Here is a 13,377-nt window from a genome sequence, read left to right as displayed (position 1 = left end):
TTATGCCTTCAAAAAAAGGCGTAGAGGGCGGTCTCCATTGGTCAGGTGAAGCGGTCAATCAAACTCCCCTTGTCAACAACACGCAGATGGTGCTGGAAAACAACAAATACGATCAAATATTGCCACCAAACACAGACAGAAGAAATACTAACTGCATGGATTATTGAAAAAAAATACATTTTTTAGTTATTTTGAATTTTTAATCAGATCGCTGCTGAGCGCCCTTTTGCGCTCCCGCCTTCCAACTTTAAGTCCCGCCTTCTCACTCGCATGGTTGGCTTCTTTGATAATAAAGGCGGAGCAACCATTGGTCGAGCCCAGTTGACAATTAAAAGTACCGTCAACAACACGCAGACGTTACGGAAAAACAACAAAGAGGGTGAAATTGTCATACTAAACAAAGACAGGAGCAATACTCACGACAAGTATTATAAAAAAATATATATTTTACTAATTTTATCATTTTAATCAGATTGCTGTTCAGCAGGCTCCTCTCGCAATCCAGCCAACCAACTCCTAGCCCCGCCTTTACACTCGTGTGATTGGTCGCAACGTTCACCAAGGCGGAAGCACGGGACGGCATTCGTCGATAAGCGTTGTCAATCAAGCCTCCCCCCCCCGCCCCTCTCCCCCCTCAGTCAACAACAGGCAGATGGTGCTTGGAAACAAGATGATCAAATGACATCACACTAAACAAAGAGAGAAACAATACTCACGCGACGAGTTAAGAAAACAGTTACTGTAGTCGTGTTAACATTTTAATCACGCCAAAAAGCATCATTTCTTTGTGCTAGTGTGTCATTGTGAGCACTTGACAGGCTTAAAACTACACTAATAATTGGTTAAATCAGATTATCACCGATAGCATAGGATTTGGCAGTTTAAGAGACACATTTGAAAAGGCAAGACATCAGGGATTCAATCATATTTGGATGACGTGTTTAATGGCAAAGGCTCAAGATAAGCACATCAAAGAAAAATCAGTAATAATGAGTACAAGTCAGTCACCAATAAGACTAATTGCACTAAAAATAACATTATTCGAGGCACATGACAAGAATACAACCTAACACATGATTTAAATTATTATATCAAAGAAAATCACAGCTTGTCCAGTTTGTTTCATTTGCTCTAAACTAACACAAAGACATTGATTTACAATAATAAAACTATAGAAAAGTCAGATAATATGATTAGAGATTGACCTCATGGTGGCTAATATTAGCTCTTTTTAACAACCTTTAAAATAGACAGCAAATTATTTTTGGGGAGTTAAGTGCATCAGCAATTTAGTTCTTTATAATATTCATGTGATTTTTTTTCCAGTATTATTGCAGTTTAGTATAAACAGTAGTCATACATTAAATTACCTGCAACAATTGCAGCATTAACAAAAATATCAAACTTAAAAGGTGAATAAATAACATCAGAAAAGGGTTAACTTCTTTTCAAAGGGCGTCATACATCTTTAACGCAGAAAACATTTCAGCATTAGGAGGTCAGTGCGGAGTATTTATGCTTCATATTTCATTAGAAGCGAGTGTCGCTGGTCACGCGATTGGTCCCTTTCCAAGTCATTAACTGCTAACTGGATAACTGCTAACTGGTCGCTGTAGTGAGTGGGCAGCATCTTGGTACGGCTACCACTTTTGTTTTCCATGTCCTCTCTCTCTCTCGCCGCCGTCCGTCTGTTTCCATTCCATGACTTATTCATTTCATGTTCTTCCTTCCTCCTGCTCAGCCAGTCACTCGGCCTTGGCGGCGTGGCCCTTGGCGCTCTTGTACGTCCATGGGTAGATGAGCTCTCCGACAAAGAGCTTCTTGACCAGGGCGCCCCACGAGTCTTTGGGGTAGCAGCTGTAGGTGGGCGTGCGGTACGTGTGAACCACCGCACTGCTCTTCAGCGGGTTAATCTGCCAACAAAAATGACATTGGAACGGGGTAATTGCTATTATTTGTTAGTGAGCAAGTTTATACTGTGTATACTAAGTCATTTATTTGCATTACACTTGGTCTGTTTAATGAATCCATAATAAAGCCCTGCATAAACAATATTCATTAAAACTGTTACTTCATGAAAGAATACACTATGCCTTTCCAAAATTAGAATTGTTTTGTCTAAATTAGTGAATTGAATTAATGAATACACAAATAACCTCCTTTTTTGAAATGAAAATTTCGATGAATTCACTAATTCAAAATAAATCCTTAACATTATTAACACAATGTTTTTGTAAATGTACCAAAAAATGACATGCATAATTAAAATTCTATTCTTAATATTAATATTTTATATAATATTGGCCGGCAATATACAAATCAACAATAATGGTCAGGTTTAGAAAAAACTGCTATTTGGTATGTATGTAAAAAAGAAAATAACGTGAGGTCTCACCTCCATGAGCAAGTGAAGAGCAGATCCCGGCTCTTCACTGAGCACCCTGAACCTCACACCCTCTGACCAGCAGGTGGCGTCCATCGCACGCGCACACGCACACGCACACGCACAAAACAACAACGGAAAAAAGAATTATTTTGTTATTACGCTGATGACGCTAACAATGTCGGACGTTGGCGAACCTGCGAGTCTGTACGGACGACACACGCGAAGTCCGATGGCAAAGAGCGGAAAGGAGTTGATGAAATCTACACTGAGGTGGATGATGCCCTGGAACAGCACGATCACAAGACGCAACTGTACAACACACACACACACACACACACACAGAATTTACTGTTGTCCATCTATATAGTACATTTGTGTCAAATTTCATAGAAATCAGTCGGAATGTGACTTTGAGAGAGGCCTGGAAATTGCCCCTTCAAAGCAAAATGGCTCACTTCCTGTGTCTCTTCGGGCTGGCTTTCTGAGACTTTTTTGTGGGTCTACCCGTGAGTCGAACAAATATCATGTTGTCAAGTGGAAATGGCATTGAGGGATGAATTCCATTAAAAAAAAAAGGATCGTGGCAACTTTGAACCTGTGATGGTCGCTTTAAACCAAAATGGCCGACTTCCTGTGTCTTTTCACCGATGGCTTCTTAAGACTTTTTTGTTGTTCTTGATTGACATGTTTTTGTTGTTGTTATTGATTGACATGTCTACCAAAATTTCACGTTGCTAAATTTAACTGGTTTTGGGGGCTGAAAAAAAAAATAATAATAATAAAATCTGGGGAGGAGTATAGTTGCACTTTAAACCAAAATGGGTGACTTTTTTTTTTATTATTATTTTTTTTTTTACCAGTGTGAAGACCAAGTAGTAGAGTGCTGTGGTGGGCAGCAGGAAGAGCAGGATGGTAAACAGCAGCGTACCAATGAAGAGCTACAATCACACGAATAACGTTCATATTGTGCTTGTGTAATATTAAACATGAATATGCTTCTAACAATAAATATTAACATGTATATACGACCTGGTCCAGGTCATAGGAACAGGAGTCGACTCTTTGCCTCAGGACGTTCCACTTCTTGCCCCTAAAGAGCCTCCACAGCGAAGAGAGGCCGTAGATCTTCAGGCAATACAGTCTGTCACATTCATACAATATTTTACAACATTTATACAAGAAGCTAATTAATATGCAATCATATTTCATAATGCAGCACAGGAGCAGGCTATATTTAGCGTCAATGCATTATTCACTGAAGCCTCTTTTCTGCCTCAGCATCCTTTATTCTGAGCAGCGCACAAAGGAGGGATGTAGTGTGATTTTTCAATAATTAAGTATTACTTATATTGAAATTGTATCGAGAAACCAAACGCAGTAAGTTTCAATTTTGTTGAACGATTATCGAGACACTTTTCCTTCTTTTCACTGGAATTAGGACTAGGACTAGACCTGGAACCGAATCTAGAAATATAACAGGAAGTAGAATTAGAACTAGGACTAAAACTAAACTAAACTGGAACCAGAACTACGATTCGAGAGGCAAAAGGCCTCCTAAGGCAAGCAGAACAGTCCATCTGCCATCCATTGAATCGACTGAGCACCAGAATTAAAGATGGAACTCCAGCTAGAAATAGGAGAAATGAACAGAAACTGGAAACGAAAACTGAAACAACTAGAACTGGGACTACGATTGGAACTAGAGCATCAAAGTGAAACTTTCAATCGAACTGGAACTAGCTAGACGACTGGGACTGGATCAATAAACTACAACTAGACTGTATTACAGAGCTGTCATCTAATTTATATGAGGTCTTATTTGCCTTGATTCTCTGACCTTGACGATGTTGCGCACGTCACCTGATTTTGGATATTGCACATTCAATGAATACTTTTGATACTGTATCAACAATAGTTTCATTTAGCTTTTTATATTGATGTTATTGTTTATACTATCTTTGCAGCGTCATTTCAAACATCTGTATGTGCTAGCTTGACCTTCACATCTGCCATCCACCAGACAAAAAACCCATACACATTCTGTGCTGTCTCATTCCAACCACTAAGGGCACTACAGACAGTAATGTCTAGATGGGTTTTATAGACAGGATACAAGGAAGAAAAGAGACAAAGAAGAAAGTAGTGTTGTGCTAACTTCTGTGTGCTAGCTGAAAAATAAAGCTAAGTTCAAGGAATCACAAGCGTGTTTCTTGGAAATACAACACATAAACACATCTAATGCATTATTTCCTAGTACTGATACAATCAACTGGTTACCTTTAAAAAGAAATACATAAATATATTTTATTAAAAATGCAATCGATATATTTTTGTCCGAAAGGCTAACTTGCCGAGCGCAGATCAATCCAGCTGGATCGTAGATAAATAAATCGATACATGGATGTAATGAATGAATTGTTACAACCCTAATTAGAACTAGTGAACTGGTCCTAGTACTCCAACTAAAACTAGAACTAGAACTACAACTAGCACTGAAACTGTACACCTGAGACTGGAACTACAACTAAAACTCAAAGAGCACAAACAGTCGGTAAATGTGAGAAAAGCCTGCGTTCAGCTGACAATTACATTTACTACAATCAAGGGTTGTCTTGTTTTCTACGTTAACATTATGAAACGTTGTTATGAAGGTAAGATAGAAAAAGCCTTTGAAAGTTAAAGTTATAGTTTGTCTTCAAGTGAGTCGCTTAATAGAAGCGCGTTGACCTGGCTCCGTAGACGTAGAAGCAGTAGATGTGGAAGGTGAGCAGCGCCACCATGTCGGACAGCAAAGACAGCGCAAAGGTCAAACCGAGGCATGCCGACAGGCCGCCGTACCACAGGATGGACTCCATGAATGGAGAGAGCAGGTGCACGTAATCTGAAAGACATTAAACCACTGTTTTGTCCCAAAAAAAACAAAAAAAACGTTAAAAGTATATGCGTGTACAGCGCGTGCGTGCGTGCGTGCGTGTGTGTGTGTGTGTTTGTATGCGTGAGGTCCACTCACTGATCCACAGGTGGATGTGATAGAGGAAGAAGCGGCCCAGCACCTGGTCCAGGGCCCGGTTCATCTTCAGCCCAGCTGGGGCACCCATTAGCCACTGGAGCAGCTCCACCAGCTCCTTAGCAACATGCTAACCATAAAAATATCAACAGTCCTTAAAAACACAGTCCAAAAATATCAACAGTCCTTAGCCACGTGCTAACAGAAAATATTACACGGAAATATAAGACATTAGTGTGCCGTGAGCGCGCTTCAGGTGTGCCGTGGGAAATTATCAAATTTTACATAACTACTGACAAAATGATTTATTTCCAAGAAATAATGTATCGTCGTTCATCTATTTATGCCAGTGTGGCATCGCAACAGACAGAACAAATGAATGGTCTTCTATTAGATGCCAGTAATGAATGTCTCCGCTTTTTGTGACATTTTTGTTCGTCGGTGTGCCGTGCGACGCTTCAATTGTAAAATATGTGCCTTGGCTCCACAAAGCTTAGAAATCACCGTTCTACTCGTATTGAAAAAGCAAAAAATGGAACTACAATGAAAACTGGAACTACCATTTAAACTGGATGTAAAGTAGTACAGTAATTGTGACTACTACAAAGGACGGAACTATAACTGAAACTGGAACTAAAACTGGAACTAGGACTGGAAATAAGACAAGATTGGAACTTTTTTTTTGCCATCCTGAAAACAAGAACTATAAACGGAACTGGAACTAGCAGGACTGTAACTTGAATTAAAACTGGAACTGGTAAAAGAACTAGGAGGACTGGAACCAGACTAGAACTAGATTAGAAAAAGATGTTTTTGCAATTCTGTAAAGAATGCAAAACTGGAACGAGAACTGGAAGTGGTTCTTCCTAGTTCCGGCGCTAGTCTAGTCTGGGTAGTTCTGCGGCACTAGGAACTAGTGCAAGGACTACAACTGGAGCAAGAACTGGAACTAGGACAAGGAAGATGGGAAGCTGGACTTGGACTGGAACGAGACTAGAAATGGAACTTTTTTGCAGTTCTGTCACGAATGCAAAACTGGAAGTAATACTGGAATTAGGAGTGGTACATGTTCTAGAGCTTTAACTGCAACTAGAACTAAAATTGGAATTGGAACTAGAACTGTAACAATGTGTTTGTGTGGTTGTAGTCATGATTAAAAAAGCACAACACACTCCTCACTGAACTAGAAGAGTCTCACAAGATTGGCCTTGTTTGAACTTCAAATTTGACTACTTTTGGGGCGTTCCACTTTGGCGGTTTCACAGTGTGGTCGTGAGTTATTGGTGCGGAGTGCGCGTTGGAAAAGGAAGGTGCAAAGGTGTGTCTTACATCAGCAGCAGGCACTAGCATGTTAGCAATCATGCTAATATTGTTATCTGTGTAGAGCCAGGAGGCCAGCAACAGACCCAGACCGATGTCCACCAGGAACGACACAAACACGTTGGCCTTTCTGCACACGTACAACAACAAAACGCAACATGACAATGCACGTGAGCAAAGTGAGTGGGTCAAGAGAATTATTTGATTCATTTTAAAGGGAATTATGCAAAGTTTTCAAAATGCTAGCAAGATTTGAATCTAGCCTCATTTCAGTCCCTGCCCCAAACCGCCGCTGCTCCCCTCCGCCTCACAAGTCTTTCACCGTTATTGCCGGATGATGCGCAACCATACATGGCATTAAAACTAACTAACTCACCCAATGCGATGGCTGTAATGTGGAGGCGTGTCTTGTTGAAATTAAACAATCTTGCAGCTTTTTGATTTTTAACCCTGAGAAAATTGAGCTGTTGTTGATTGGCCCTGCTAGACACAGGCACTCGTTTAAGGACGCCACTCTTGAGTTTTGGCAAAAGTACCACTATCCAAAGTGACTCAGCAAAAAAGTCAGCATTATATTTGACTCAACACAGTCCTTTCAAATGCACATTAAGAGTATAACCAAAAGAGTTTTTCACCTCCGCAATATTGCTAAGATACGGCCCAATCTATCCGATGCAGAGATATGAGATATATATTTGTTATGTTTGGATATTAGAGCTGCGAACTCAGTAGAAATGTTTAAATCTCAACTTATGTTGACACTTTGGCATTAAGTTAAAAGTACATGTAGGCCTGTTTCACTGCTGCTTCTCCTTTCTCTTTCCCCCCTCCACTCCTGCTCAGAGAGGGGGCTATGTGGCGATAACCAAATCTGAGGCTGTTGCTGTATGGATTGTGCACTGACCAACTGGGACAAGATCCGAGGTGGACCTCTTCCCCAGATGCATTGCTGTGAAGGATTCCGCTCCGACCGAAAGGGCCAGGTCCTGAGGCAGAACCACTTTGCCTGAGGCATCTACCTGCGGCGTTCCATCTCCTTAAATGGACTCTTTTGCTGTCTTGATTAAAGACCCCCAACACGAATATCTGTGTTTTTTGTTTCTAAATACATTTAATATGTTTGAAGTGCTGAAAACGTGCAACAACTGAGAACAACAAGTACAGATTTGTTGAGGTATGTTTTAAAACTCTTTTTCACCTTCTAAAGTTTCCTGATTTTGTGGGCGGGGCTAAAAAGTATCCTGGTTCCACAGAGATGCGACTCCCCCACTATATAATTGGGATTGAGCCCAAAACTGGAATTGAAACTACAAAAGGACTAGGGCTGGAACAAGGTCTAGAATTGGAATCGGAACTTCATCTGGAACCAGAACAGGAAGTAGAATGCAGACTGCAGCTAGAACTGAAACTACAATGATTGCTGAAACAAGACCGAAGATAGGAACTAGCACTAGCACTAGGACAGGTAGTAAAACTAAAATTGGAACTAGATCAGTAAATAAAACAAGGACTACGGCTTGACTGCCATCACGCTTGTTCATTTTGTAAAAAGCAGAGAAATGGATGAGCAACAATGTCGAAGAAGAATATAGTAGTGGTGAAACCTGAAGAATTGCGTGCGATTGTCGGCAGTTTTTTGCGAACTAAGTGTCTTGAGGTGTTGGCTCCTGTAGCTCAGCTGCACACAGGATGACAACTTGGACCAGAGGAAGGGCAGTGGGAAAACACCAAAGACCCTGCAGAGGACAACAACACAAACATCAACAGATGTCACGATAGGGTAGCATATCATGTGAAAGCTCCTGACTGCATGCTGCAGATCCAGGTCCACACGGCCAGGATCCGGCTGAGGACCACGCAGACAGGCACAGAGGCCTGTTTCAGGATCTCGACGACGATGCTGCCTTCACGACCCTCGGACTGCCAGTGGGTGGACTTCAAAGGACCATCGTCGTACTTGTCCAGGAAGAACAGGGGACCGCTGCTCGACACCGTGTGAAACACCTTAAGAGCCAACAACACAACGTCGTACTATAAGCAACAAGGACAGAGGACCGCTGCTCGACACCGTACGGAACACCTCAACTCAGCCTGGAACACAACAAACATCACTATTAGCAGTACTTGAAGCTAAGCACTAGAATTAAAATTGCAACTGGAAGTGGAAGTAAAGTTCTATTCTATTCTATCCTGTTGAAGATATTTTTTGTTTTGTTTACAAATGTTTGGTTACGTGTTTTGTGACGGTTGTTGTTGGTGCTATTTTATTGGCCGATGTTAGGCCAGTTTGTCTGGAGTGGATAAAGATGAAATATTGAAATGTATGCACCGTCACGTGGTAGGAAACACTAAATACCAGTCACCTTTAGAAACTGCATAAACTGTCACAGAAATGTAAATTTTAAAAAAAGCAATTTGTCATCGTAACATTCATTTGACACACGATGGCATCTTGGAAATGTAAACAGTTGTCGCATCTGCCTTCGACACAACCAGCAGGGGCTGAGGGGTGATGATGTGGCGGTATTCAAGGTTTGTCTTACCCCTTCATATTGGCCTTTCCAAACGAACGGCTAACGGGAAGAAGGGGCAAGACGAGAGGGAAGAGCTAACGGGTAGAATTGGGATTGGCCCTAAAATTGGAACTAGAGGTACAACTAGAATCAAAACTAGAGCTAGCCTGAAACTAAGATGAAACTCGTACTAAAACTGTAGCTGTAACTAGAACTAAGATGAAAGTAATAATCGTACTACAACAGGAACTAGAACTCATATATTTTCCATCACTTCCAACGCTAATACCATGAATTTTATCGACTACAAATGCCTCTTAACTGTGCTCTATCGATTGCTTCCTATGTATTCTTAACAACTTACGGCGTGCTTGTTCATCCTTGACTCGAATTATTTTTTTTCCGATGCATGTTTGAGTGCCACATTAAAGCACACGTGGCCAGACTGCCATCTGCAAACTCTGGCTCTCTCTTGACCGTTATTTTGTAAACTTAGGCTCTTGGCTTTCTAGAATTACTTCAAGTTGTGGGACTGCCTTTTGTTACGCGCATTTTCTCACAGGTGATTCAAACTGTTTGTCAAACGTTTGCTGCATTTCTCGAAACGCTGGCTCTTCAACGGTATTAAAAGCCAGGGTTTCTTTTGCGACGTAGCGAACTGCACTTTCTGTGGACGCAGTGTTGATTTGTATTTATTTTGTCGAACCAAAACGCCCGATGAGATAGTTGAACTGTCTGGACGAAATCCAATTTGGCATTCTTTGGGCTCACCTTGCTGATTCGGTTTGAAACCAATACATTCCCGCATCGCGGCTGTTGCATTTTGCTTTTCAATCACCCCTTTTTTCTTTGCACTGCTAATTTGCTCCTCATGCGTGCATGCTATCGGCCCTCCCCGCCCCCACAGTGACAAAGATACAAAGAGTGACGAGCGAATTACCCCTTTCATTACGCTTTAAACAAACACGCTCATGTGCTGCGACCCATGCGCAGAGTGAATTCTCTTGTCCTCCAGTCTCTTTGGTGGCGAGAGATGACGAAAACCAGGATGCATGCTGAACATATGTCAACACAACCCCAACTGGAACTGAAGCGAAATTGATATTCTCCTAGAAGCTTCCCTGGGTTGTGTTTTGATTGTAAACTGGAGGCATTAATGTCTGTACCTGTCTCAACTCGGACAGTGTATCATCTCGGGACTGTGGGACGCCGTTCTGGACGGGATGAAGCTGCGACAACATCACCTTCCTCTGCTCGTAGTGGACAAAGATCACCTTCTCCTCTTCATCCACCTTCTCTTCCTCACTGTTCGTCACCTCCTTTGGTGGCCGAGTGCATCCGAGCAGGCGGCAGGTGAAGCCTTTCTGGCCCAGGCGGCGGCTGATCTGCAGCCAGCGCTGCCTGGGGAACATGGTGCTCAGGTCCCTCAGAAAGCTGTCCATGCCCTCCTCGCCATCCTGGGGCAGACTCCATGAGCCCAACACGGACAGATCCACGTGGCTCTGAGCCGCCATCTGACACACAGACAAAACCAGGAGAGAGAAGAAGAAGGAGGCTCAAACTTCATCAATCTACAACCCCAATTCCAATGAAGTTGGGATGTTGTGTTAAACATAAATAAAAACAGAATACAATGATTTGCAAATCATGTTCAACCATCTACGGTCCATAATATCATCAAAAGGTTCAGAGAATCTGGAGAAATCACTGCATGTAAGCGCCAAGGCCGAAAACAACATTGGATGACTGTGACCTTCGATTCCTCAGGCGGCACTGCATCAGAAACCGACATCAATGTGTAAAGGATATCACCACATGGGCTCAGGAACACTTCAGAAAACCAATGTCAGTAAATACAATTCGCCGCTACATCCGTAAGTGCAACTTAAAACTCTACGATGCAAAGCAAAAGCCATTTATCAACAACACACAGAAACGCAGCCGGCTTCTCTGGGCCCGAGCTCATCTAAGATGGACATATGTAAAGTGGAAAAGTGTTCTGTGGTCCGACGAGTCCACATTTAAAATTTTGGGGGGAAATTGTGGACGTCGTATCCTCCGGGCCAAAGAGGAAAAGAACCATCCGGACTGTTATGGACGCAAAGTTCAAAAGCCAGCATCTGTGATGGTATGGGGCTGTGTTAATGCCAATGGCATGGGTAACTTACACATCTGTGAAGGCACCATTAATGCTGAAAGGTACATACAGGTTTTGGAGAAACATATGCTGCCATCCAAGCAACGTCTTTTTCATGTTTTCTTTACGGTGTCTTTGGACAAAAGTCATCCATCCATCCTTCAATCGATCCATCCATTTTCTTTCGCTTATCCGGAGTCGGGCTGCAGCTTAAGCAAGGAAGACCGATACAGAGTCTGATGCGATCTGGCCGTCAATCTCCCAGTCTTTGAACTCCATTCATTTATACAAACATGATATATGAAAACACAAGCGAAGCCTTAACATCGAGTATTGTCATCTTTGGTGGCTTTGTGGTGGCATCTTGTGTTAAAGAAAGATTTTGTAGATGTTTAAAGTCCCTACGATTGCTTTGTCACAGCCCAAATGCGGATGGAGGTTGCGCGTCCAACTTAATTGGAATTGGGGTTTGTAGAAGCAGAACTAAAAGTGTAACTAAAACTGAATTATAACTAGAACTAAGACGGCAGTGGGATCAAAATGTAATTTGTTGATAGTGTGTTGCATGTTTCGACGGTACCAGCACTGACCTGTTGTATGTAGCGTTTGACGTGGCTGGGTATGAACGGGTAGTGGATGACGGCCAGCACCACGGCCGAGTTGTGATGGGGGATCCATCGTCCCACCAGCAGGCCGCTGGCTGCGAGGTTGCAGCATTGAGGGAAGAACACCTTCAGAACCATCACTAATGCTTCTTTCTTTTATACCTTTTCACCTTCAAAAGCAGCAAAGAAGTGAAATTATGCCCTCATTTTAGTCTTTTATTCAGGCCAAAGCGCCGACTCGACAGTACCAAACTCACCAGACATGCACTCTCGGAGGTATCATAAAGGACATTCAGTGATTTAACTCACACAACACACACTACGTCACGGCAAAGGTGTGTTGTGTTTTTGTTTGGTGTGTGTTTTTAGAATAATACTGGTGCACGTGTACGTACTAACATCATTGACTGTCCTTCATGAAGGGCAGAGCACCCCAGGCACAACTTTCATTGATTTCGTGGCCGATACTTAGTAGGCTAGTGCTGCACTACAAAAGGTTACGCTAGTCTATTTGAAGAAATAAAGAACGAGTACACAGTAAACATTTATTTTCCTTAATTGTAACACTTAAATGGCACGGGAATTCCAGTTTATTATCGTCGTGACAGAGCTTTCGCATCCCTCTAACGGTCTGTCGATCAAACTGCTACAATTAAACGGGACTTTTATTTCACAATTAAAAAAAAAGCTTAATATTTGTAATGTAAGCGTCATAATGTCAGGAAACGTACTATTTGTATTTTTTACCTTAATGTCAACCACAAAACGTTTCACCTTCCGTCCATAAGTGTACGCTTTGCTATGAGGCCATTTTGTTTGTTGACAGTCCCACACGTTAGAAATTCCGACAGGAAACAAAAGTCAAGACGTGTGTGTCACCGAGAATAACGTCCGCCTTCGTTGCCCATACTTTACACATATAGTACATGAAAAATACCTATTTCTATCCACCCATCCATTCTCAACACCGCTTCTCCTCACTAGGGTCGCGGGCGTGCGTGCTGGAGGCCATCCCAGCTAACTTGAAAAGTAACTCCCTATTTTGAAGTCCTTGTAATTTATTTCTGAACTATAATTCTTACAAGAAATGAACGTGAAAGCACCAAAGTCAGGCGAATGTACCACTACACAATCAGTGACTCCTATTTACATACCCACCGCCTCAAAATTCATATGAAAAGTTTCATTTTAAATCGTAAAATAATAAATCCATTCAAAGATCATTGTGGAACTATGAAATCAAGCATCTTTCCATCCATTTTCTTTCACAGATATTAATTTTTATAATAATAATAATTCTACTCACAGTGAACGAGTGCGATTGCCACTGACTCTGCTGTCAGTAAATAAGGAGTCACCCAACCGTAAAGTGACTTATCTCCTTTTTGCAGTGACACGGCAACCAAAAA

At 41.9% G+C, this 13,377-nt stretch overlaps 1 protein-coding gene across 4 annotated transcripts; it reads right to left on the bottom strand.

Moving 5' to 3' along the window:
- Positions 1-883: 883 nt before the first annotated feature.
- pigq (phosphatidylinositol glycan anchor biosynthesis, class Q) lies at positions 884-13,360 on the bottom strand. 4 transcript variants are annotated; one of them, XM_061701348.1, is made up of 13 exons: positions 13,275-13,360; positions 11,954-12,138; positions 10,393-10,740; positions 8,521-8,717; positions 8,318-8,449; positions 6,723-6,843; positions 5,397-5,523; positions 5,114-5,267; positions 3,416-3,527; positions 3,244-3,324; positions 2,581-2,695; positions 2,396-2,457; positions 884-1,913 (listed from the first exon to the last, which is right to left on the bottom strand). In XM_061701348.1, exons 2-13 carry the CDS (start codon positions 12,104-12,106, stop codon positions 1,746-1,748), a joined length of 1,770 nt encoding a protein of 589 aa, XP_061557332.1. In that variant the 5' UTR covers positions 12,107-12,138; positions 13,275-13,360; the 3' UTR covers positions 884-1,745. The 4 variants fall into 4 exon arrangements, with proteins under 4 accessions (XP_061557332.1, XP_061557330.1, XP_061557331.1 ...); XM_061701346.1 differs by lacking the exon at positions 13,275-13,360 and adding an exon at positions 12,226-12,693; XM_061701347.1 differs by lacking the exon at positions 13,275-13,360 and adding an exon at positions 12,716-12,798 and having other exon boundaries at positions 885-1,913.
- Between the last annotated feature and the right edge of the window lie 17 nt (positions 13,361-13,377).

Source organism: Phycodurus eques, chromosome 16 (genome assembly GCF_024500275.1).
Source record: "Phycodurus eques isolate BA_2022a chromosome 16, UOR_Pequ_1.1, whole genome shotgun sequence".
Classification (NCBI taxonomy): domain Eukaryota; kingdom Metazoa; phylum Chordata; class Actinopteri; order Syngnathiformes; family Syngnathidae; genus Phycodurus; species Phycodurus eques.
The sequence above is the reverse complement of the archived record's forward strand: the minus strand, read 5'-3'. Positions and strand labels throughout refer to the sequence as shown.